This window comes from Mus musculus, chromosome 3, assembly GCF_000001635.26.
Source record: "Mus musculus strain C57BL/6J chromosome 3, GRCm38.p6 C57BL/6J".
Classification (NCBI taxonomy): domain Eukaryota; kingdom Metazoa; phylum Chordata; class Mammalia; order Rodentia; family Muridae; genus Mus; species Mus musculus.
The window spans coordinates 107,436,332-107,461,754 of NC_000069.6; the positions used below are offsets into that span (position 1 = coordinate 107,436,332).

Below are 25,423 nucleotides of genomic sequence, written 5' to 3' on the forward strand. Positions count from 1 at the left end.
CCTCTGGATGTTCCTGGCATCCAATACTCGTGTGCTGTTTGCTAGGTTCTTAGCCCTGTAAATATGGTTTCATATTTATGTTAAAAACAAAACAAAACAAAACAAAAAACCCCAGCTAAACTAAAAAACAGCTATTCTGGATGTGGGCCCTGATGCGTAATGTCATTAGGGAGCCAGCAGTACATCCCATCCCATTATCGCCTGGCCAAGCTTCTCCAAGCAGCCTGGCTGCAAATGGCTTTCTCGTGGGGGGTGGGAGGAGGGCACAGCCCTATCTGCCCTCCAGTTGGAGGAGAGATTTTATCTTTAATTGACAACTGGCTGCCTGCCACCGCCCTGCCTCTGCTGCTGGCCCAGGCTCACGGCTGGTTTTCTATGCTCCTTCAGGAATAGGTTTCCTCCTGTTTGTTTCTTCCCCAGGGCCCTGTGGTCCTCACTGTGCTGTGCTGGACTGCCCTAGACGGCTCTGGGATGCACTTGTCCTTTTCTGGGTATGTTTGGACAAGAAGAAACCTGCAGGAATAAAAAAGCCTGAGCCGAAGGCAAGGGTGAGGAGGGAGCTGGCATTATTTATTGTAGATCTCCTGTCTTCTGCATACTGTGTGCAGACACCTAACCCTGGGCCAGGCTTGCTAATGCCATGTTTGGAATAGGCACCATCATTCACACAGACACAAACATGAATTTAAAGAGTGGGTCCCAAGTTACCTAGATAACCAGTGGGAGATGAAGACTAAATGGAGGTTCCTATGACTCAGGTTACGCTCAAGTAAGGATGAAGGAGTCTCGAAAACACACTTGGGCCTGGCCACGTGACTTATAAAGCCTGGCACAAATGAAACCCCAGATCTTGTTGAAGATTAGTAACTCTACCATTGTACTGGCTGGTCTTGTGTGTCAACTTGACACAAGCTGGAGTTATCACAAAGGAGCCTCCATTGAGGAAATGCCTCTATGAAATCCATCTCTAAGGCATTTTCTCAATTAGTGATCGGGGGTCGGGGGGAGGCAGGGTCCATTGTGGGTGGTGCCATCTCTGGGCTGATAATCTTAGGTTCTCTTAGAAAGCAAGCTGAGCAAGCCAGAGGAAGCAAGCCATTAAGTAACACCCCTCCATGGCTTCCCCATCCACTCCTGTCTCCAAGTTGCTACCCTGTGTGAGTTCCTGTCCTGACTTCCTTTGGTGATGAACAGCAATGTGGACGTGTAAGCTGAATAAACTTTTTTCTCCCCAACTTGCTTCTTGGTCATGATGTTTTGTGCAGGAATAGAAACCCTGGCTAAGACAACCACGATGACAGTAGAGCCCTAAACCCAGCATGGGGCCCTTCTGAGAGGCTGCAGGCCCGTATATCCATAAACCAGCTTTGGGTATGCTCCTATGTGGGGGTGAAAGGAATAGAGAGAGTCACCAGTGTACCAGAACTTGGCATTTTCCTAGCCCGTGTACCCAAAGTATGTTCACTCTCCATCCCCAAGAGGCTCATGGTTGTGCCACCAGTCTTGGGTTGGCTTCAGTCCATCAGCTATCATGCAGTCATTGCAATGGCTGGCCTCCCCAGGGCCTTGGCCCATTTAGGCTGATGCAGCTACAGGGAGAAGGAGGTTCCTATACAAATAAACAGGTCCACAGTGGACTTCCCAAAACAAAGAAGACTTGTTTCATGTTATGGTGGGTTCAGGTGGCAGTAGTGGGTGGTGAGGACACTGTGGGGGACCCAGGGGTTTAGAGATCATTTCTTTCCTGCAGATCACTTTAGAGATTGCCTTGCTAGCTGTAAAATGTAGGAGCTGAGCCACAGGGAGGGTCCCTGGTGGGGACTCAATTAGGCTCAGGTGTTCTTGCACTCCTTAGACACAGGTGGTAGCTTCGTTGGAATGAAGAGAAGCCCTCCCACCCACCCCCACCTTCTCCCACCCCCACCCCTGCCACAGACCCACAGTCAGAAAAGAGAGGCGAGGCAGATGCTCTCAGAGGAGCAGCAGGACACTCGGATGTCTTTATTGGTACTCGAGCACAGCATGACAGTTGAGGGCATGCAGACAGGGCACAGTGGGCCCAGCCTAGGCGTGCCTCAGACACACACACAAGAGGACAGCTTTAGAAAAGGACTGACCAATACCAAGGATGGGCAGGAAGGGCTGAGGGAGGGGCAGAGGCCAAGGCTGAAGGGGTCACCCGGCCTCTGCTATTGCACGCATCCTCTGGCCACTGGCCAGGAAGTACAGTATTGCAACTGGTCTCCTCTCGCCCGAGGTGTCCCCTTCTCAGACCCCTGAGCCAGATGGGCAAACAGATCCCCTTCCATCTGCCCAGCAGCATCTTTGAAAAGAAATGGACAAAGGAGACACACAAAAGAAATGAAATTCCCCCTATCACAGACACAGAAGGGGCATTGGAAGGAGTGACAGAGGCTGCAAAAGAGCCCCTAGAAATGCCCCACAAACTGGGGTGTGGGGTGGGAGGTAGAACCCCAATCTGGGGTGGGGTTGGGCTAGTGAAGCAGTGACCCCGGAGGGCAATCTTGCCTTCAACTGACTTCAACAGGCCACCTGCTGGCAGGGGAAACATCCCCAAGTGAGAGCAGCCTGGGACCACCCAGCTGGAGGGGCAGGTCCCAGGGACACATTTCCTGGGATATCCCATACACGTGGTCAGAAGAAACAATCCATGAAGGAAGGGAGGAGGGGAAACAGGGTGGGAAGAGGACTTGGGAGACATAGCCTAACGATGAAGACAGACCACCAGTAGCACGTGCACTACACACAAGAGTATATAGTATGTATGAATATAGATACTATATGTGCATATATGTCTCTTCAATGTACAGTAGAACAGAGTATCAGACCCAGATGGCTCTGGGCCCTGAGAGTCGCATGGGAGGTTTTTCCACCAGTCTTGTGCAAACAAGGATATCTGAGTCTTTCCCAGCAAAAGATTCGTGCCTGGGTTCCAGAGTTTTCCTAAGCCTCTGGCTTTCTGTCTGTCTGTCTGTCTGTCTTTCTCACGTTGGCGCCACTCTAAGAGAGGGTGAGGACTTCAGCGTGGGCATAGTTGGACGAGAGGGCGTCTTGGCAGGTCTCTGTGTTTAAAGAGCACAGGTGTGAGACACTGGGACGCACGCTTTCGGCTCAACATTGCCTTCTGGCGGGGGTGCGGGGTAAAGGGTTCAGCAAAAGAAAAGGAGAAACAAAAAAACAGAGACGTTAGAAGGAAGCCAGGCAGCCTCTGACCCACAGGCTGTGGACTTAGGAACAGCCAAGAACAGAACTGGAAGGCATAGGGAACCCAGGGCTAAGAGGCAAGGAAGAGCTGGGGTGGTACAGGAGTGAAGTGAGCCCTTCATTTCTCCTCTGCCATCCCACCTCCAGGCCATGGAGACCCAGAGGATGCTGAAGCTCGGGTAACCATTTCCAAGAACTAATACCATCTCCAGCCTTCAGAGTTCTAATGCAGCAGGGAGAGGAACCATAGCACACTCTACATAGCTGAGCAGAGAGGTATGGTGGTGGTGGGGAATCCCTGATGTGGACTATGGCTTATGGACGACCACTCCAGCTTGTCTCTACTCAATTTGTGCACTACCCCCAAAGAGCTCCATCTGCCCTCACCACCATGGACAATCCCACTATCCCAAGCAGCAAGTGAAGATGTCTCTAGAGTGTGGAGCCATGTCACACCCAGCCCCCGACCTCAAAGTGATAATAGAGTCCTGGGGCATGGTGGGGGGATGTGCAGAGGGCATATGCCACACTGGCACACAGCGTCCTACTAAGAAAACCCACAACCTCAGCCTCAGATATCCGAGATCCGAGGCTTGTGTCTTTGCCTATTTTCCAGAGGTAGCACTAGCTAGATAGCTAGGGAGACTGGGCTAATAGTATGGTGGAAGTTTCAGCCTCCCAGACTGACTACTATAGCTAATAGGTTTACAGTTAAAGGTGGACATGTTACTTGACATTCAACTCTGGGGTTTCCTGGCATGTTAAAAACTTTTTTTTTTTTTCTGCTAAAACCATGTTTTCATCTCAGAGTGACCTGTTACCATCTCCTTAAGACTCTGGCCCCAACTCTCCTCCTTAAACGCTGCCCCTTAGCCTTTTACGGTTCCTGCCTCTGAGTTGTATCCCTCAGGAAACCACAAGGGGATGACTTAACTCAGAGGATAAGACCTAGCTACCCTTTGCTCTGTTTTCCTAACAGTGATCTGTCCATGTACATCCAAAACTACCCAGCTATTGGTCTCTACTCACAAGGAAAAGGGGAGTGACTTTGGGTACTCTACATACAGGTCACCCTAAGATGCATTGGGCAGAGAATGGCCTTGGGTGGCTTTTGGCTTTTGTCAATGGTTTCTATGCTCTCTGTCCTTGGGGTCCTGCTAGTTGGATTCTTTCTAGGAGTCTTTATCTGGAATCTATCTAACCTACATAACTCACTAGGTATGGTGCTTCTGAGGGAAACTGACCAGAGCCCTTCTTGCTTAGATACTTTGTGAATGGCAGCCTGAGCCAGTACTCACCATCCCCCTAGCTGTAGTTGAACAGTTGCCTTCCCACTGGTGGTCTGTCACAGCCACCTGTCTTAAAGGTTGAGCTGTGAAGCTAACTCTAGGGTTGTCAGTAGTACTGGCACAGACTGGAAGGTAAGGCTAGGAGTTCGTTCCTGGGCTGCCTGCTTGCCCTTTAAGAAGGGGCCCGGCCCCCAGCTACAGGGCCAAGTTTCTAGAAGCCAAAGCAACAGATCCAATTCCAAGTCTGCCCCAAGGAAATGTTAACTGTGTCCTCAGACTCTGGGTGGGACAGACTTTTCTGCTAGTGAAGAAGATTCAAGGCCTGGATGGGCCTGAGGCTGTACTGTACCTCTTAGGCTGGGGACTAGTATATATGGAGGTTATGTCCATGATGCATTCCTTCTTTCCTAGGACCCTGGGCAAGCACGAGGGCAGATAACATACCTAGTTCTGCCACTAAGTGGGTCCCTGTCTCTTCCCTGTTGAGCCAGGAGATGGGGGGAAGGGCACGTATAGGAGCCCATCCCTCCAACAAAGCACTGGGGGCTTCAGCCTGGCAGACGCACTGTGTTGCCCAGGGACATCTGTGCCCCCCACAGGGGTGCTATGAGCATGCCCATCCCTGTAGGAGGGAAGAGGGGAGGAGGCGGTGGGTGCCGTGGAAACTTGGGCTCCTGACAACTTGAGGGCTGCCACAGAAATAGCTGCCTTAGCTCCCCGAACCAGAACAGCAAGTCAGAGAAAATAGCTGTGGTACCGCTAAACTGGACACCTGGCTCATCATGTCTCTGTCGGACCACAGTCTCCTAGGGCCAGGAGCCCTTCCGGGTGGGGTGAACCTGCTGCTACAAGGAGCTGCATTTCGACTTAGCATCGTACCCTACCCCACAGGCTTCCCTGCCCACAACCCCTCTCTGTATCTCCGTATCTCAGAAGACACATCACTCTGAAAGCAAGTAGCAGCAGGCAGGCCCTATAGAGCACAGCTCGAGTGGAGTATCCCAGGGCCTGCTCTAACAGACCTTTTCAGAGGGTCATCCAGTGTTTACTCAGTGCTGACAGACATGTTTGCCACATGCTTTGCACGCTGACCACAGGAAACAATCTTACACTTAAGCCTGAGCCACCTTTTGAGTTGCCCTCCTTGGTCCCAGTCTCCTGCCAGGTCCCTAAAGCTATTTCACCAGATCTCTTGATTACCCTGGAGGGAGCAAATATGGGCCTTCTTTAGTTGTTCCCTTTTCAAAGTTGCATAACCTGACTCTAAAATTGCCAGGCACGTGGCCCTGCTGTCAGGTCAATTCCCATCAGGTGAAACAGGAAACATCATGGCTGTGGCTTTTGTTCTTTAGCCCCAGGCTGAGGAGGGGGCTTATTGGGAGCAGGTGTGGCCAGTGGCAGGTGTGGGCGGGATAGCTTCTGTCTCCTCACTTCCCCTCAGCTGGCCCTGTGCAAGGTGTACCCCTGCTCACCCAATGACTCACAAACCTGTTGTGCTCCCGGGCTCGTTAGGTAAATGAATACACTTAATTATAGAAATTAGATGAGTCTCTGGTTCTGGCAGGAATACAGAGCAGAGGCTGGGTGGGAGTGGCAGGTGACTCAGAGGCAGGGCTGGGAATCTGAGGGAGCGTGAGAGGGAGCAAACTGTCGCGGAAGCAAGAGGAAGCAGTATGGAGAGATGCTGCGGCGCGGGGCACAGATGGGATGCTGGGTGGGCCGCAGGGTGTCACCCGCTGAATCTGGGCACAGGCCCCAGGGAGGAGGGCCTCCCTGCACCTAGACACCCTGCCCAGGGCTTGCACCAAGCCTGTGGCTTGGATTCTAGGAACTCCCACCTGTGCCCCATGTCACAGCTGGAAAACACCAGGTCCCATTCTCACGGTGGCTCTAGCCACAGGTGTGGCTGTTCTAAGCAGCCACATGTCCTTTACACCAGCAGAGATGCCCCACGAGACAGCCTTGTTACCTGCTGATCTTGGTATGGGGTGGTTAGTCAGACAGACAGACAGACAGACATGCTGTTTGGTTATTAGTTAAAGGCCATAAGGAATGCAAATGAAATGTCTGTGATTAGAATACAAATGTAGGTATGAGTCGCAGGCAAGCATGAGTAGCTCCAGAAACTCCATGTACCACAGCAAGGCCTACAAGCTCCTTAACTGGGGGCGAAACCCAGAGATGCAGGTCCTGAGTGTGTGAGCACCGGTGGTTCAGGAGACTGGCTATGAGGGAGGAGCCCTGTGAGTATCTCTTCCTTGCACTCAGGCTCCATAGCTGAACATCTGCGGGAGCCTGGTGCTGTGTAGGTCTGGCTCAGGGACTCAAACTCTCCATCCTGACAGAAGTTCCTGTCTGTTGTTCTCTCAGACCTCAGGAGGGATAGAGGCTGGGGTGGCATGTAAACATGCCAGTTTAGATGTGCATCCCCGTGTTAGAACTGAGGAAGGCCGTGGGTGTGGCTAAGGACCTGAGTGGCCAGGTGGGGGGCTGGTGAGAGGGTGGAAGGGGGGCGAGAGCAGGAGCTTTCTTGGAGGATAGGGCGAACTGTACCGCGATGCCAGTGGAGACAGCCCCAGACTGGTTCCTGCTGCTCCAGCTATGTTGTTTAGACTCCGGGACTTTTCACAGCCTTGGTGAAGAAAAGGCACATGGGTCAAATAGGAGCTTCTCCTCATCAAGGGAGCGCCATGCTACTTCAGGAGACTCTGCTGGGTAGGGAGGTGGCCTCAGTCTGAGGTGGAGGGATCTCTCCTTGCTGGGAGTAGCTTCCTGACAATCTCCTGGGCTCCTGAGGGCAGACCATAGGACCTGTGGCCTGTCCTGGTTCCCTCTATCTCTTTGGTGGTCCAGCTGCAGAGAGCTCACAGCTTCTAGCATGAACCTTTTCCAATGATGGGCATCACATGCACTCCTGGCTCCTTGGCAACTACTGGTTAGTGATGTGGTCAGTTTGATGGCTGGAAAAAGCCTGGACTCATCCTCTCTTTGTCCTAGGTCTAGATAAGTGCAGAGAGGCATGGCGTGGGGAAAGTTGTTAAGTGCGCACTGGGAGTTTGGTGATATTAATTGCCACACTTGCTTAGCGGGCCCTGTTTCCCAGCAACCCACCTGTTCCCTCGTGAAGGTCACTCTAATTGGCTGAGCTACATGCTTGTTGCCAAGAAGCAGTGTGGAGGCATCTTGAAAATAGAGCAGATGGGCCCCAAAGGCACCCCAGGGAGGCAAAGTGGAGGGATGCAGGCTCTTCTGCATGGTGCCTGTACATGTAGGAGCACCTGCCCGCAGGGCTCTCCTAACTTGTACTCCCATGGTCTCCTCCACATCCCTGCTTCTACCAAGCACCTCCCAGCACCAGAGGGGAAGCCAGGGTGTTCATCCCCCAGCTCTGTGCTCTGAAGTCCTCCACAGGAGTAGAGGCTGCATTTTACACCATTTCTTAGCAGGCTGCAGCCTGAGCCCGGCTGCCTCGGTTAAAAAGAAGATGCAGTAGAATTGCTGCATTCTTGAGGTGGGGAGGGAGGGAGGGAGAGAGAGAGAGATCCAAGACCTGAAGACTGGAGTGCAGGATTGGCAGGTGAGGGTATATGAGCTCTGAGTACTCTACCTATAGCCATTTATCTGGGGCCTCTGAGCCTTCTCCTTCCAGGTGCCGGGCTGTTGTTCCTGTTGCTATTACTCGATAAGATGTGTACCCAGCAAGGCTGGAGGCCCACCACCTTTCAGAACTTCTCAGCTCAGGATACCTAGGAATCACATGGGAAGGTGCCCCAGGAGTCTACCTGGACCGAGAAGCTAGGAGCCGTTTTTTAGGGTTCAGAAACTTCTCAGGCTATTCCTGCAGCAACTGCTCCCTTGACGGATTCAAACCAGTCTCAGCCTGGGACTTGGGACTGTTGGAAGTTGAGTGTAGGAAACCTAGTTGGTTAAGGAGTGGCCAGAGTGAGAACTTGATGGTGATATTTGTTTAGGAAGAATCATACCTTCTCCTGGAAATAGGCAGGACGTTAGGGAAGATTCCGACTCAGGAAAGGCAAGGTCAAGTGGGATCAGAAAACACAGAGAGGACAAGGGTCTGGTCTTGAGCCTCGTGGTTCTCAGCCATCATTGGCCCTTGTCATCCTAATGGCTTCTGTGTCCCTCTCTCCATTAAGGCTAAGTAAGAGTCCCTAGCTGCACAGCCCGACTTCAGCTCTGTCTCTGCCATGCACTGGGAGAGTCTGTTTCCTTGAGGGAAGCTTTGGCAGTGTTTAGGAGGTCTAGGGAAGTGGCTGGGTACGACCCTGTGGGCTAGGCCTAACGGCTGCGGCAGGACTAGAGTGGGGGAGGTGAAAGAGTGTGCTCTCAAAAGTCTAGTATTGTGTGGATACCTTTGAGGGAGGGGCTCCACAGGGAATGCTAGAGACCTTTTTAATCCAGACACTGGCAATTTAGGATCTCCATTCTAAAAGCGAGGGCGCATCCAAGGCAGAGGAGATGGTGGCCACGGGCTCAGGGGAGGGGGAGACCTCAAGCTCTGAGGGGAGGGCTGGGGAGACTCAGCTCTGGGGGGGCTCCCCACCTGCCCAGCCCAGGGAGCCGTACCTTTCCGGACACTGCCATCAGCACAGGCATAGTCCCCAGCACTGAGCAGGAAGCAGGCAGCTGCCTTCTTGTTTCTGTCCCGCGTGCCTGAGCGTCTCAGGGCCCGACGCTCTTCAGGGGTGGGGGCCAAGGCCAAGGGCTGAGTGAGGCCAGCTCCCTCCTCATCAGACAGCACCGCATTAGCATCGCCATTCTGCTTAGAGTCTGGAGGGGGACAGAGAGAAAGGAAGCTAAGATGGTTGCTGGGGCTTTCTTCCTAAGGGGAGCTACTTGGGGTCTCAGACCCCAGGTCCTGGAAGCAAAGGCAGAGTGCCTGTGCTTGGTCTGAAGGATCTCTCAGTTTTGGCCTAGAGCCTCCTTTTGGGGGCTGGACCACAGCTCAGACATCCTATAGCAGCAGTATTTCCCAATAGGGCTTGTGAGGATGTCCCAGGAGATCAATCCTGGCAGGCGCATATTCTCATTTCCCCTCGGGTCTGGCTCAGGTAGGCTCTTGATGAGTCTGCATTCCTCAGAGAGTACCTGGCTAGTAGGGATAATGGGTGGTGGCTCTAGTGCCAGACATACTCAGAAGTGTCTCTGCCTTTCTCTCTAGACCACTTAAGGCAATTACTCTTTTTCCTCAGGCACCCAGGCCACGCTGAAGGGCTTGGAGCAGGACTCTCTTATGTCTAGGAAGATAAAGAAAAGAGCTCCAATTCAAGTCTTCCCTGTGGAGACCAACTTGCCTTTTTTGGAGAGTGGCACAATCACTATGGGCCTGACTGGATGTGATAGAGTTACCTGGCCTAAGACAGTGGCTCTGGCATTGGCCACTCAAAGTCCCAGTGTGGCCAGTTAAACGGGACAAGGGCCTCCATGCTGTGCATGTCTAGAAGGCTACCTACGGCCCTCTGGATTTGTTCATAAGGATCTGCTCTGAGCTCTGACTGGACCTCAAAACACATCTTAGATTCCTATCAGGCTCAGGAAGGGGCACCATTGTAGTAGTGCAAACGGACGGAAGCTTCTCTACCAAGGCCTTCATCAAGGAAGACCCAGACCCTAGTTAATCCCAGAGAGCAACTAACCCCAACACAGGCAAGGTCACAGGTAAGTGTCAATTCAGGCCCCTCTCTGGAGAACTAGTCCCACTTTGAGAGTTTAACCAGGAGCTGCTGCCTCAGTCTCAGCTCTACTGAGCCCAGCCTCAGTGGCCTGATAGCCAGTCACGTTCCAGCCGTGGTCTAAGATCCCTGGGAACCCTGCCCATTGGATCTGATGGTGTGTTTCCTGTCTTCTGGCCTCCTCCCACGTTGTTGGGGACTAGGCTGGTTTCCCTTCTTGTCTCCTGACCCAGAACAGGAGTAGAATTTGCGTGGAAAGACAGAGTGGTGCTTAGTCTTACTCCCTTCAGGACACAGACACTTCTCCTTCCATTTTGCTTCTTATAAAGATCCTGAACTACTTCTCCCTTGGTTCCCCTCTATCCATGTCAAGCTGTGAGCCCAGGACTCACTCCAGCTATACTGAACAGAAGGCAGCCTCCCACTGCTGTTACGTTATCACAGCTATTAGGCCAAGAGAGAGCAGACGTGAATGTTGGGAAAGAGGTGACTCATGTGTCAATGCACCTTGGAGGAACAGCTGCCCTGCTCTCTGCCTAATCATATCAGCACTGGCATGTGTTCTACTTTTTCAAAGCGTGGCAGAGCCACCACCCATTTGGGTTTCATCAGAGTAGGGTAGGATATTGATATGTCATTCCCATTAATAGGTTCTGCCCAGAGGGGAAGGAACTGGCTTCTGGGAACAAAGCAAGGCGGGCAAGAAGGGACTAGAAACCAGTCTTTCTAACATACAGCCTCCAAGTACTGTCCGCATATCCTACACTGGAAGGATAATTCACTCCACAAACACTGGTGTTCACCAAGATCTTTAAACCGTGGGACTTAAGTTGGTCTTAATATTTTGCCCTCCCAGAAGCTCATCTTACACACAGTGAAGCTTGCACGATATAGCACAGACTCAGATTTCAAGGCCTATGGGAGCTCCCTTGGCTACGCGGGAAGAAGGGAGCCTGAGCCCTACTCACCGGCCCGTTTCCTCTCGACCACACCCTCTTCCCGGGCAGGGGGGCTGGTGTCACTGTAGGTGCTGTCCCGGGGTGAAGTCTCCTCAGACTTGCAGTAAATGGGCGATTCGAGCTGGGGTGGCCGTGGTACGTGCTTCTTTCGCTTCTTGGGCAGCTTCTGCTTGGCCATAGCCAGGGAGTAGTACATACCAAAGTTATTGACGATGACAGGCACGGGCATGGCAATGGTCAGCACACCAGCCAGCGCACACAGCGCACCCACCAACATTCCTGACCACGTCTTGGGATACATGTCCCCATAGCCAAGCGTTGTCATGGTGACCACAGCCCACCAGAAACCGATGGGGATGTTCTTGAAGTCGGTGTGGTCGTTGCCCCGTGGGTCAGATGGCCTGGCCCCAATTCGCTCGGCATAATAGATCATGGTGGCGAAGATGAGCACACCCAGGGCCAAGAAGATGATAAGCAACAGGAACTCATTAGTGCTGGCCCGGAGAGTGTGGCCTAGCACACGCAGCCCCACAAAGTGGCGTGTGAGCTTGAAGATCCGCAGGATGCGTACAAAGCGTACCACACGCAGGAAACCCAGCACATCGCGAGCTGCCTTGGAAGACAAACCACTCAATCCCACCTCCAGGTAAAAGGGTAAGATGGCCACAAAGTCGATGATGTTGAGCAAGTTCTTGACAAAGTCCAGCGTATCAGGGCAGCACACAATGCGAACCAGGAACTCTAGAGTGAACCACATCACGCACACACCCTCGATGTAGGTAAGAATGGGCTCTGTTTCTACCTCCCGCCGGAAGCGCACGCTGGTGATATTCCCTACCCGATGAATCTCCGTCACGTTTCGGTCAATGTTGAAGGCCTCATGGGTCTCCAGGCAGAAGGTGGTAATGGAGACCAAGATGAAGAAGAGAGAGGCAAAGGCTACCACCTGTAGGCCAGAATAGGATATGGCTGTCAAGTCAGTGATAACTGGCTCCATTGAGAACAGCGACCTCTACTCATAGAACACAAGCATACAGGTTACTAGCCCATTGCTAGTCAAGGGGTAGGATTAAGGTAGAGACAGAAGAGGATGTCTATGTGTATGTCTATGTGTATGTGTATGTGTATGTGTGTGTGTGTGTGTGTATGTGTATGTGTGTGTGTGTGTGTGTGTGTGTGTGTGTGTATGTGTATGTGTATGTCTATGTGTATGTCTATGTGTATGTGTATGTGTGTGTGTGTGTGTCTATGTGTATGTGTGTGTCTATGTGTATGTGTATGTGTATGTGTATGTCTATGTGTATGTCTATGTGTATGTGTATGTGTGTGTGTGTGTGTGTCTATGTGTATGTGTGTGTCTATGTGTATGTGTATGTGTATGTCTATGTGTATGTGTATGTCTATGTGTATGTCTATGTGTGTGTGTGTTCTGGGGTAGCGCTTCTCAACCTGTGGGTCTCAACAAGGGTCAGGTATCAGATATCCTGCACACCCAACATTTATGTTTCATTACAGTAGCAAAATTACCTTTGTGAAGTAGCAACAAACTAATTTCATGGTTGAGGATCACCGCAATGGTTGAGGATCTGTACTGAAGGGTTTCAGCATTAGGAAGGTTGAGAGCCACTCCACAGATCTAATGATTCCTAATCTTTGCCAGAGTGCCCAGAAGACAGAGGCTGCTTTTGTCTGCAAACACAAGTCGGGACACCATAGCTGCCTGGCCCTGCCTACTATAGCACTGCCCGTTTCATGCTTTAATACTTCACAAATTGTGGTGTGTGGACAAACTAGGTAAAAACCCCTTTCAAGTGTGGTTGACTCGGGAGGTTAGGGAACGGTCAGCACTCCCACTTCCCTCGTAAATCCCCAGGTGAAGTGTATGCCACAGACCACAGCAGCAATAAGCAGGCTCTTGAAGGAGGGGTCTAAACCAGAAGCGCTGATGCATGGAAACAGGTTAGAAATACAAAGCCCAGCCACACAAACCTACTGAATGAGAAACTTGAGGGGGGGGCAGAGAAGAAGTACTTTATTAAACCATCCACTTTGCTAAATCCTGATACTCACTCAAGGTAACGATCCATTGCTTTAAGGGACGCCCAGAGACAAGGGCTATAAGAAATAACCTCTTTCTGCCAACTGATCTTCATGACCCCACCCAACCACCTAGAACCACCTGGCCTGGGTAGCCAATCTAGGAAGTGGGGAACATATGGGCTATGACAGGAGATAGGTGGGCTTTCTCAGAACAGTCAGTGTCTCCCTGATGTTAGCTGGGACGCTGAGCTCCAAAGTCAAAGTCTGCACTTATCAGGGTGAGAATGGTGGCAGACATGTGTCAGATGATCTGACAGCCACGGGGATCTCAGCTAGAACGGTGACAGCAGAGTTCGACAGAGGAATGGCTGGACTAAGTGGCCAGCCATTATGAATGGAGATGAGATTCATGTGTAATAACACCAATTATAGAGCCTTCATTCGTTATTCATTCCATTTCATTCAGCACTGTCAAGATGCTCACTGCTGAAGTCTAGCCTCTTGTCTTTGCTGCTCCTGCTTGGGGGACAGAGTTTGGTTTCCCCCCTTGGGAAGAGGACTGAACCTATACAGGCGGCTGAGGCAAGTCCCTGGCTGCACATTTCACAACCCCATGTCTGCACTGCTCCAGTTTCTACCTGACCTCGTCCTTATCCCCATCCAGTGAACAGTCAGGTCTGCCTGGCAGGGGCTTCCTTCTGGTGTGCCTATGGTAAAAGGGAGGAAGCAGTGTAAGATACCAGTGGGAAATAAGGAGTATGGAAAACCAGGCCGGAATCCATATCCCTAGGCCTCTGGGGTAGAAGTAAGGGAAGGAAGGAATTTTGGACACGAAATTCACCATCTGTCCTCTTCCTGGAACTACTAGGCACCTTATATGTGTCACTGCTTTCAGTCTTCCTAGTGACATAGAAGGCAGATTCCATCTTTTCACTTTACATAAAAAGAACCAAGATCATATGCCTATTCTGGGGCCATACTGCCCTGAGCAGGTAAGAACCAGATATGAACCAACCATCATATAGTCTGTACATTTCCTTTACACCCTTAAACCATGTCATCTTTACTATCCCCTGGGCAGAGTTACTTCCCAGGCCCAGGAATATAGGTCCTGATGATTGAGCCTGTTCCATCAGCATGAGGATGTGTGCCTTCATAGGACACACTCCCACCATCCAGTCGTTACTTCCTTTATCCTGAAAGTAGGACGAGCGGATCATAAACAGCAAGGAAGGAGCACATGGGGAGGAGGGTCCACAGACACTTTCCTTACTCTACGGCTCTTCCTACCTACTTCTCCTCAGGAAAGTAAAATTGCAAGTGCTTTTGCTGGCCTCACGTCTCCTCCCCTGAGATATGGGCTGCCAAGACAACACAGGCTGCTGCAGGTTGTGGCTGTGGCAATCCAGGGTCCTGGCTCCACCCTGTGCTCCCAGAAGCAGAAGGGACCAGAGTGAGGGGTGGGGACAGAATTCCTAGTTTTGCCAGGAGACATAGAAGCCCAACCCCCCCCTCTCTCTCTGGGACCGTTAGCCAGCAGAGTCAGCCCACCTGGGAACTTGAGCATGAGGTTAATTAGCGATGTGGAAAAACAAGGTCAGAAAGAGCTGCCAAGGGGCTGAGCCCTGGGAGCAGAGGCAGGAGGGAGATGTCCAACCTTCCCCACTGCCTGCATTCCTCAGCTGCCTCTGCCATAGGCACTTACAGCAGGCCCAGACCACCTTCATGGCGGCAGAAACAACCCCAATCCTGTGGTCTCCTTGGCTTTTTTTTTTTTTTTTTTTTTTTTAGCACAGAGCTGTCCCACAAATGGCCATAAGGTTGTCCAGGTCCTTTAGGACCTATAGTGACCTACAGTGTGCCTTTCCTCTATATTACTCTCAGGCAATTGTTTCCTAAGTGGCTGGCTGGTGTAATTGGTGCTTTTTGCTGGGCCTCATCCTTGAGGGAGGGATACTATTTCATTTCCCACAAGGCCCTTGACTCAGGCTGCCTGGGATGGAAGAGATCCCAAGAGACAGCAACTATAGCAATGGCATCCTACAAGAGGTCGCAGCCTGTGCTTATACCTTAGCTCCCATGAGCTGTACTAAAGGTCTGTCAATTGTGCCTGAGTCCCCCTGTCATCAAGCCCTGCACTGCCAATTTGAGGGCAAAGCTCAGCTAAAGAGCTGGCAGCCTTGCTGGGGTGTCCTTTGTTTCTTATGATCAGTCAGGTGAGTGGTGTACCCTTGCTGCCATTCTCTTTATGTGCTGGGACAGTACAAGTACCCACTTCGTAGTACCACTGCAGGATAAGCAAGCTTCAACACAGCACATGCCTAGGATTTGCTAAGTATTCCATAAAATGGTGACCAAGCTGAGGTAGAGTTAGTATCTGGGGACACCCCCACACCACGTCTAAAAATGACTAATCATTGAATCCTCAGAAGTGCGTAAATCAAATCCCTTTGAGGTTTTGGAGACAAAGGAACCCAAGGGCTAGAAGTGATTTGTCCTGGACTCCATGCCTGAGGCTGTCTGTCTCCTCTCTCCTTGGCATAAGGACGCGGGCTATGGATTCTAATGGAAGTCAAAACCACCCAAGCAAAAAATGGCTGAATGAACCGGCTGTGCCTGCTAGAGGAGGTAGGTGGGCCTCAGCATCCAGGATTGGAGGCTCCTGTCGTGACTGCACCCTTCCTAACAGCTCCCTGTTCTCCTGAGACACCCCCCCCCCATACATATATGCTGGCCACTATGGCTTCCAAGGGACCTGTCCATATCTAAAGGCTCATAGTATTGCAACTATCAGTCAAATTACCAGCTTTTCCTCCTACTCCAGTGTCTTTGAACAAATTAAAGGTCACACTTCTGGGTTCTAATTAGGTTCTGTTACCAACTGCCTATGAGACCTTTGTGACTTTCTTAGCCCCAGCTAGCCTTAAAATTTACAAAGTGGATCCAACTAGCCTTAGAATCATCACTTACCTAGTGGAAACCTGAACACCTACTATGTGCCGCCATGCTGGGAAGAGCAGAAAAAATATAGACAAACATTCCTGCCCTTTGGATCTTCCATCCTAATGGAAAGAAACTGCTAACAACTAAACGGATAGCTTACACAGCATACCCAATGGTATGAGCTTTATGGAGGCACAGAAAAAGGAGGCATGGAATAGACTCACTAATTTAAACGGAATGGTCAGCTCAGATCACAATGACAAAGAGAGGCTTGAATGGAGACCTAAAGGAAATGTTCCCCAGGCAGCAGGAACAACAGCGCAAAGGCTCCAAGGCTGCAGTCTTAGAGGGACGAGAGAAGACTTTGCCTAATCCGGTTGTTCTGAGAACTAAAAGAAACGATACTCGTGAAACTTAGCACAGAGCATGGAGTGTCTGGAAGCTGGCACAGGCTGGATGAGGGGAGAGGTGACAGACACTAGTCAATGGGAACTAAATACAATCATTGGGGGCTGGGGAGGGGAGTCCAAGGAAGGAGGGCCAGGGAGACAGATGAACAGATAAATATAAGGAGACTCATGCCCAAAAACCTATATTAAGGAAGACGTGTAGGAGAAGGAAAAAATTGAGAACACAGCCAAAGACGCTTGCAGAGGAAGATCCATGGAGCCTGGGTGAGGGGCTGAGCCTCCTGGTAAAGCCAGAGTTTCCTACCCATACAGTGCTGAACAGGGAGTAGGGTGGCCTGGGGTTAACGGAAAAGAAGGAACAGGGCCAAGAACGGCAGCTCCTGGCTCTTAAGTGGACATGCAGGAGGTCCTAGCCTAGCCGAGGGCCACTCCTCAGGTATCCACTCTGGCTGTAAGCCAGCCACTGGAGCTGACCTTCACCTGGGCGAAAGGTCTCACAGGCCTGTCCAGAATCTGTGAGTCCTCAAGCAAATGGGATCTGCTCCAGCCTAAGTTGCTGTCTAAGAGCCTCTCTGTCAATGTCCCATGCAGACCTGTCTTCCCAGGGTGGACAACTCCATCCCTGACTCTGCAGAGTTGGGTGTCATGTATTTTTTTTTATAGCACGCCTCCTTTTAACCATTATCGAAGGAGGTAACTCATTATCCTACAAGGCCCATTTGGCCAACTTTCTACGTTCTCCTAGAAGCCCCACCCCATTTGGAGGTGGGATTCAACATTCCTCCTTGCCTATTGGACTTTATCCTTCACACCTACCACAGCATCCACCACAGAGCACCTAATGTTACCATTTCTTGTCACCGAGCTCTCTCTATTCGTTCTGCCTGTTCTACCTCTCCTCAGACCCCTGTACTGTTCTTTACATTTCTAGAGGCCAGCATGTAGCTGTCACAAAGTAAGTGCTAGGTAACTGTCTTCTAGATGAGTAGAGTCAAGGTGACCATAGCTTCTTCTCACAGGACTGGCAAGCTGCCAGAAGATGAGATTAGCCACCTAACTGAGGCTAGAGGTGACAAAGGTACTCCCTCAAGATACCAGTCACTTAGCACCTTGACAGCTCTCTAGAGTGAGCCAAACCTACTTCTTGACAGGACTCCGTGCTATACGTTGAGTGACCACTTCATGGTCAAAAGGAAAATGTAGCATGAAGCTGGGCCATCATGGTATGCTGGTTGTACCCAGGGTATTGTGAGTGACTGGTACTCATCATTTACACTAGCAACACGCATGGTGGAGATTAAGGATCAAGGAGCCAGCTTTCCCCAAGGCTGAGCTACCTAACTCTGCTTCTGCCTGCTCTTTTCCTTAGATCTCCAAATGTAATTGCACTCCCCTCCCCCACTCCACATTCCTACAAAATGGTGACAAACAGAAACAACTCATCATCCAGAGACAAGATGCTCTGAGGCAATGTTGATCTGTTCAGAATGAGAAAGAGAAACAGCTCTGAGAAGGAACCTGGGAGGTTGCCTAAGGCAGCATCAGCGGGAGTCTGCAGCCTTGGGCAGCCCAGGGTGGGCTGGCACTACCCTTCTAGACTCATATTTCATGTACACCCTATCCGATCACCCTAGCTTAGACAGCACAGCTCCAGCAAGTGTTGGCTCTCACTGAAGCCTGTCATGAGCACTGTGACCACCAACCATGTCAGACCGTTAGAGGGGCGTGAACCTATTGTTTATTTGTAACCAAGTTTGGCCTCTTATTTTTCTTATCAAAGTCACCTGGTAAAAAGGTGAGAGACAGGAGTTGGACCCAGACAATTTTAGACCTGATAAGAAATAGAGAAGTGGATCAGAAGAGGTTTTTCTGGTGACAACCATCCCCACCCCCACTCCCGCCCCAAGCCTTTCTGGGCTGGAGCTACCAAGGCAGGAGTGGCTGCAGATTTGGACTCAAGTGACCTGGGTTTGAATCCTAGTGCAACTGGCTGTGCTGTCACTGTGTCACTGTGACTTGGTGTTCTTGTCTGTTCATTAAGATGAATGATTCCTGCCTCTCCTGGATCAGAGGAGGTATCAGGAGAAAGCCCAGTCAAACACCTAACACACAGTCGATGCCTGAGAAAGAAGGACATTTCTAGCTGCCCTCCTGAGACAGGTGGGGATCCTGTGATTACCCCTGTTCTGTTCTGAAGGGAGAAAAGAAACACCCAGGAACCATAGCCAAAAGAGAAGGGCTGTGGCCCTGTCTTTATACAGCTGATCACTGAGTTAAATCCAACTCATCTTGGGATTTCTAAAGAACAGAGCAAGGAATCAAGGCAGCCCAGGGTCCCATTAGGTAGGCCTTTAGTCGGTGCTCAGAAGGCGCAAAGCAGGATTCTATAGATCTGAGTACTGCCCAGGCCCTCCTGATTCGTACTGGGTTATACAACATCCAAGGAAGCCTTTGCCCTGCCCCAGGGCAGTGTCCGTGAGAGGCTGAGGCTAGAACCAGCCTGCACTCAGCTCAAACCACAGGAGCTGAACTGCAGGAGCAGTGACTCTAGTGAAGTCAGCAGGGGTGATCGTCCTGCCTAGGAACCTTCCTGAATGGACCAACTGATGGCCAGGCCAGTAGCTAGGCAACAGGCTTTCCTAATTAGCTCAGTTCACTTTCCGTTTGTGTCTGTTTTGCTCCTGTCATAACGCACTAGTCAAACGACTGGGCTGTTGTATGTAAAGAGATGCCTCGAGGCCCAGAGCACGACTCCTCTGCCCCCATGTGCCCTCCCAGGTGATGCCTCAAGTCTACAAACCCCTAGTGTTGCAAACTCCTTCCGGGGAAACTCCAGCTGATTGGTGGTATGCAACAGTACAGATCTCCCATGGGGGACAGTTCTGCCAACTTGGGGTCAGTGGAGAAAATAAATGCAGCTTTAGAACTCTATGACACTGCAGAACTCTGTGACACTGCACCCTCTGGTCTTAAGGAGGAACAGGGCAAGTGTCCCTTCTGGTGTTCCCTTTGACTTCTGAGTCCCATTGGTTCCTGGGTTCCTGATGTTTATTCACAGAAGGAAAGAACCTCAGGACACCAAGCAGGCTGGAGCAAGCAGCTAGGCACTGCTCCACCCTGCCATCAGCTTCTTCAGTGGGAAGAATACGTAGCAGTTACAGGAGTAAAGGCTTAGGTACGAAGGAGCCCTGGCTTTGATTCACAACCCTGCCACCAGTGGTTTATTTGCTGCCAGCCTCAATCTGTTAAATGGGCACTGTATTAAGTTCATTAGGAATAATAGAGATTAATGTATTATCTTCATGGCAAAACCCCGGAATTAGGATGCTTGGTGAAGAGCTGGGTTCCCCCCACCACTTTTTTATGAATTGCTTATTCCCACTTGTGTGTCCAGGAACAGCTCAGAATTGGCCTCTGCCTATGTTCCTCCGCTGTGGGCAAGTCTTTTGGCTCCTGTGCCAGCCAGAGCGCCACAGCATGATCCACATCAGCATTAATGATCTGGAGGTTGGAAACTCAGGGTGGCTTTGGCAAGACAGTTTATGTGTCTGAATCTTGGTTCCTTCCCTGCTTAAATGGGAGAATTGACCTTCTACTTGATGGTAGAGCCTCTCATAATTCCAGAGAAGGGCAAAAACTGAGCAGAGGTCCCAGAATGCTCTGAAAGAGTGCCTGGCTCACTTAGTCAGCTCTTCTAAGAACTGTTTCCCTGGCTTGTCCCCTTTCTGCTTCTTCCCTACCCCCAACTTTGTCTCAATGACTTGTGCCTGACTCGCTTTCCTAGTAAAGACAAGCTAAAGACACTGTCAGGGGTGGTCAGCTCACAACAGAGGGGCACTGGTCAGGGGCATCACTGTGTTCCTGCCTTCCTAGCTGATTTTAGGATGACAAAGCCACAAAACAAAGCAGCGGAGATAGACAGGGGCTTGGAAATCAGACTTACAGTGGCTACCTCAAGCCCTCGTCCTGCAGGGAACCTCTTGCTAAGACCTCTACCCCCTTTCTCTTCCAGGTAGGAGATGCATTACCTTGGCTTGGTATTTACACCAGACTAACCCATCCCTTTAGCTGCAATCTTCAACACTGAGCTCTCCCCTGGGTAGGAAGTGGAACTTTTCCTCCCATGATTAGGGTGAGGACCAGCCCATGGGGTGTTAAAGAGAGGTAGTGAGAAAGGCTTTGAGACTCATTAGCATGACAACTTGGGGTGCCAAAGGAATCAATCAATCCAGCCTCGGCTTCCAGAAGCATACCCCAGACACAGCAAACACACTGAGCATACCCCAGACACAGCAAACACACTGCTTTTCTCTTTTTCTTTTTTTCCTTGTCTCCCAGACAGGTTTTAGGTGAAGGCTATGAGATTAGATACCAACCTCCAGGCTTTTCTATTTTTAAAGTCTAAAGCCTTCTTCGGGGTTTTAGCTGCCAGGGGAGAATGAAGTGAGTGAATAGATACATACCTTTCTAGGGCCCCCTCCTACCTTCAGGACACACACTAGGTCTTGTCTAAATCAACCTGTTTCCCCTGCTCTGCACACGTTCATCTCCAGTGTAACCTGAACCAGGGCTTTCTGGGAAGCCACTTTGTGCTGCAGCAGAAACAAAAGAGCAGTGACAAATCTGGTATCATCACCAGGAAGCTTGTGGCCGGCCACTGTCCTGGGATCCTAAAGTGGGAGGCTTTTCCTGTCTACTTCTCTCTCCTGTCAGCAGCAGCCAGGCTGTGACTGAGGTACAGAAAGCCTTGGGACATGGCCTGCTCCTAGGAGAAAATGCCCTCTCTCAGGAGAGGGGGCCTGTGTTCTGGGGAATCTCTGTCCTTTATGAGACAGGTATTCTAGAAACTATGCCCCCCCCCCCTTTTCTGAAATCCATAGGCGCCTGCATACAGAGCTGCTGGCAGGATAGAAACAGGTTAAGTGTCCTACATAATCCACGGTTCCTTCTCTTGATCCGGCCTCACCCCTGAAAAAGGCCAAGTTTAAGCTCTCCAGGACTTTGTGGTCCTGTGGAGGGCAATTGTGCTGATCAAAAAGGAGTGAGAAATGCTCAAGTTGAAGGCTTGCCACTCACTGAGGGGCATGTGCCAGAGCAGACAGCTCGGATCAGGTCCAAGTAGTAAGTTAAGTGTGTGCAATTTCCTGATGGAGCATGCAGGAGACCAAGGAGGGTGGGTGTTAGGAGGCAGGTAGTTATCGTCTGCCAGGTACGTCAGTCTCCTTCCAACCCCCTCCCCATCTGACCTACCAACACTAACACCAAGAAACCCTTGGGCACGGAGATGGGGAGATCCTGGCTTCTGCCACTCACCCTGGCCGCCCGGGATGAGTAGGGATCCTCGAAGAGCGCCCACATTCGGGGCTGCCAGCCACGGCACCCTCCGGACCCAGCACCAGGGCCAGAGCCTCCTTCATGGGGGCCCAGGCGCTGCAAGGCCAACTCCCGCTCATCGTCGCCAGCCTCGTCGCCTGGCCCTGCGCCACCCCCGCCCCCGTCCGGGCTCTCGAAGATGTCCAGTGCCTCCTCAGCATCGCGGTGCTGCCGGTAGGTCATCCAGCAGCAGGGTTCCACATCTGTTTCATCGATACCCCAGAAGGTGAGCTCTTCCTCAAAGAGAGGCCCACAGACGTCTGCGGGGCAATGCAGCTTGCCCGTACGGTAGTAGTTGAGCACATAGGCAAAAACACCCGGGTGCCGATCAAAGAAGAACTCACAGCCCCCGCCGCCGCCGCCGCCGCCGCTGCTGCCGCTGCTGCCTGCACCGCCGCCATCCGACTCTGGCCGACCCCCGCCGTCGGGATCCGCCAACCAGGCAAGGCGGGTGCCCGGTAGGGTGCGCAGGGTGCTGCGGTAGGTCTCATGTCGCGTGCCGCCCACGTTGATGATGATCTTCTCCGACGCCTCGCCCTTGGCCATCTCCTCCTTCAGACATGTTTTGGACGGAGGCTTGTTCCCCGACTTGCGCCCGCGGTAGGAGGAGACACACACCGAGCTGATCATAAGAAGCGCTGCGGGGCTCCGGCTTGGGGCGGCCGCTGCCCTCCAAACACCCTTCCCAAGGAGGCAGCGTCAGAACGGGGAGGGGGAGGAGACGACAAGGAGGAGGTGGAGGAGGAGGAGGAGGCAGGAGGTGGTAGCGGCCCCTTCTGCGGAGTGGCTCTGCCCCTGCCTCCCCCCCAACCCCCCCGGGGCGCGGAGCAGGAAGAGTTGGCTTTCTGTGGTGCACAGGTGGTTGGGATTTAGGCAGGCAGAACCTAGTGGAGGCAGGAGGTGAAGACCTGGGTCGAGGACTCAAACCAAAGGGTCCGGGGTCCCAGGAGGTAGGGGCAAGCACAAGGATGCTCTGGGCCGGGGACACGCCCCCCCGACCCCAGAAAGGCAGAGAAGCGCACAGTCCCAGAGCACTGCGAGGGTCCGCGGCGCGCGCGCTCACACTCACACGGGCCACCCTTTGGCTCCTAGAACGCGGCGAGCCCGAAGGCGGCAGGGTTTCTCCGGGCGGCGGCAGCGGCGGAGGCAGCAGCGTAACAGCAACAAGTCCTCGGAGCGGCTACCGGGGCCGGGCGGATGCTCCTACGGTAGCCAGAGCTCTGCGGGGCCGGGCAGTGTGCGGTCAACTCGAGGCGGCGGTGGCGGGCATGTGGCCCGTTCCCCCCATTCATAAATCCAGCGCGGAGCACCGATGGCGGGCGGGGTTGAGTCGAGCGAGACGGACCAGCGGGTGGGGGTTGCTCAGGACCAGGCGGCAGGAAAACAAGCGCGCCCGCAGCAGCGAGCCTGGGTCCTGCGTCCGTGGCCGGGAGCTGCGCCGGGCTGGATGCAGCGCTGCGGGGGCCGCGCCGGGACGAGGGGGGGTTCAGACGGGGCGTCCTGCGCGGCGCAGAGCCTGGAGGGCGGGGCTGCTCTGAAGAGCCAGGCACCGGGTGCTGGCGGAGTGTCCCGGGCGGTGGCCGAATGGCCAAGGACACCTGCAGGCTTCCTGGGCCGCGCCAAGAGGGAGCCTCAGCGCAGCGCCCCGGCGCCGGGTTCCTGAGATCTGGCGCCGCCGGGAGCCGCGCCATCTGCGCGTCTGCCCATCTCCGGGCGGGGCGCCGGCCTTGGCTCCCTGCTAGGGGCGGGCGCGAGGTGGTCTAGGGAAGGGAGCGCCTGGGCGCCAGAGGAATGGGGCTCAAAGGGCTCTGCGACTCCCTCCCGCGATGACAGAGGATGCGACGCTCCAAGTGGCGCCTTTTCCTCTCGGCCTCGCCTGACCAGGGCGCACCCTCCGCGGGGCGGGGTGGGCGCGGCGCTGCGAGGCGCAAGGCCGACCTGGGGCGTTGCGGAGCTCGGGCAGCAGAGCTCAGCCTTCATCCGCGCATCCCAGCCCAGCGGAGGCGCGTAACCCGCTAGCAGCCAGTGCCCAGCGTCGCGCGCCGCCCCTGCGCGCCTCCGCTTCCATCCCCTCTCGGCCCCACTCCCCGCCTCTCCGTAGCCCTCAGCTCCACCCACTGCAGCCCTTGGTGACACCTGAGCGCTCCCGACCCCTGACCTCTAACCTCTCTCTCTTCCTGTCTGTTTCTCTGCACCTCCTCACGCAGAGTCTAACCTGTGTATCCCTTACAGCTAAGCTGGTTGTATTGTTGCAGTTTCACTGTTTCATTGTGGCTGACTGGAAGCCAGGGTGGAATAGAATGGCAAGACTACATCAAGGAAGAGCCTCCTTCTCTCCTCCTCCAGAAACCTGGTCAGACCACCATGGCCCCATCCTGCGTCTTGGATGCTCTCGATCTTGATATTTATGATCTCTGACATATTCACCACAGCCTCCACCTTGGAGCCAGGACAGCACGGCCTTGGGCAGAGAAATGTTTCTGGGCTAGGTGGAGAGAAGTCCTAAACCTGCTGCTCTCAGTAGAGAAATGGTTTATGAGTGTGTCCTTGTGTCCCTTAAGATCATCAGGTTGAAGGCCTGGCTCCCTGTTGCAATGAAGGGAACTTAGGAGGTGCCATACTCTGCCTCATGCTGTCTTACTGTCCTATTACTGTCCCAGTCCTTGCACTTGACTTCTCTCCCAGACTCCGGGTTCCTCTAGGCTGCACTGTGTTTTTTCATCTTGATAACACCCACAGTGCCCGCCTCTGAGGACCCATTTGCTAAGTAATTGAGAAGCTGCCGTATCCAAAACATGAAGCATTAGACTTTGTTGGCCATCTCCCAAAAGCAATTTCCAGATTCATTAGTTTTAGGGCTTTTTTTTTTTTTTTTTTTTTTTTTTGCCTAGAACCACACCTACATTCCCTCTCCATCTCCTCCTCCTCTCTCTGCTTCAGTTACTCTGGGTGATACAGGGAGGATTTTTAAACAGAAGTGCAAGGTGATTGACACATCATACCTGATACTACATGTGTGTACCATCTGTTTTCTGGAAGGGGCAGCACTATTCATACTGGGCAAACAAAATGACAATAAACTATCCACCAGCTGGGGCTTTTCTGTTTTGAGAGAGGCTAAAGGTCCAACGTAAATGCAAGGGATGTCTATAAACAAAGGTCTTATCATTATTGAGGCTTTTAAAAAACCCCAAACCAATCAACCAAACAAACAGACCAAATGATCATCTGTGGTGACATGTGCTAGCATGCAGGAGAGGACCGGACCTTTCCACCATCTTGACTGGAGTTAGAAGCACTCATCTGTGGGCAGCCTCTTTGGGTACCTGCTTACTCTTACATCATGTCTGGATCCCAGAGAAGATCGAGGACTGCCTAGGACTGGATGGAGGAAGGAAGCACTACCAAGAGGATACTGACGTCCTGACTGTAATGATGACATTAAAGTCCTCTCAGGATTGTGTCCTGGCCAAAAAAAAAAAAAAAAAAAAAAA

At 52.3% G+C, this 25,423-nt stretch overlaps 1 protein-coding gene across 3 annotated transcripts; it reads right to left on the reverse strand.

Moving 5' to 3' along the window:
• Nucleotides 1–1,966: 1,966 nt before the first annotated feature.
• Nucleotides 1,967–23,956, reverse strand: Kcnc4 (potassium voltage gated channel, Shaw-related subfamily, member 4). 3 transcript variants are annotated; one of them, XM_006502475.4, is made up of 4 exons: nucleotides 21,870–23,956; nucleotides 11,173–12,109; nucleotides 9,099–9,302; nucleotides 1,967–7,146 (listed from the first exon to the last, which is right to left on the reverse strand). In XM_006502475.4, the coding sequence occupies exons 1-4, from the start codon at nucleotides 22,557–22,559 to the stop codon at nucleotides 6,977–6,979; spliced, it is 2,001 nt and encodes a 666-aa protein (XP_006502538.1). In that variant the 5' UTR covers nucleotides 22,560–23,956; the 3' UTR covers nucleotides 1,967–6,976. The 3 variants fall into 3 exon arrangements, with proteins under 3 accessions (XP_006502538.1, NP_001343376.1, NP_666034.1); NM_001356447.1 differs by having other exon boundaries at nucleotides 1,970–3,083; nucleotides 21,870–22,567; NM_145922.3 differs by having other exon boundaries at nucleotides 1,970–3,145; nucleotides 21,870–22,567.
• Nucleotides 23,957–25,423: the final 1,467 nt, after the last annotated feature.

Bases quoted from the DNA above. Each gene is read 5' to 3' on its own strand.
- Kcnc4 (XM_006502475.4), bottom strand. From the start codon at position 22,559: ATGATCAGCTCGGTGTGTGTCTCCTCCTACCGCGGGCGCAAGTCGGGG. The intron at 12,110-21,869 runs GTGAGTGGCAGA...TCTGGCCTACAG, and splicing joins ACTCATCCCGGGCGGCCAGG to GTGGTAGCCTTTGCCTCTCT. The intron at 7,147-9,098 runs GTACGGCTCCCT...TTCTTCACCAAG, and splicing joins TGATGGCAGTGTCCGGAAAG to GCTGTGAAAAGTCCCGGAGT.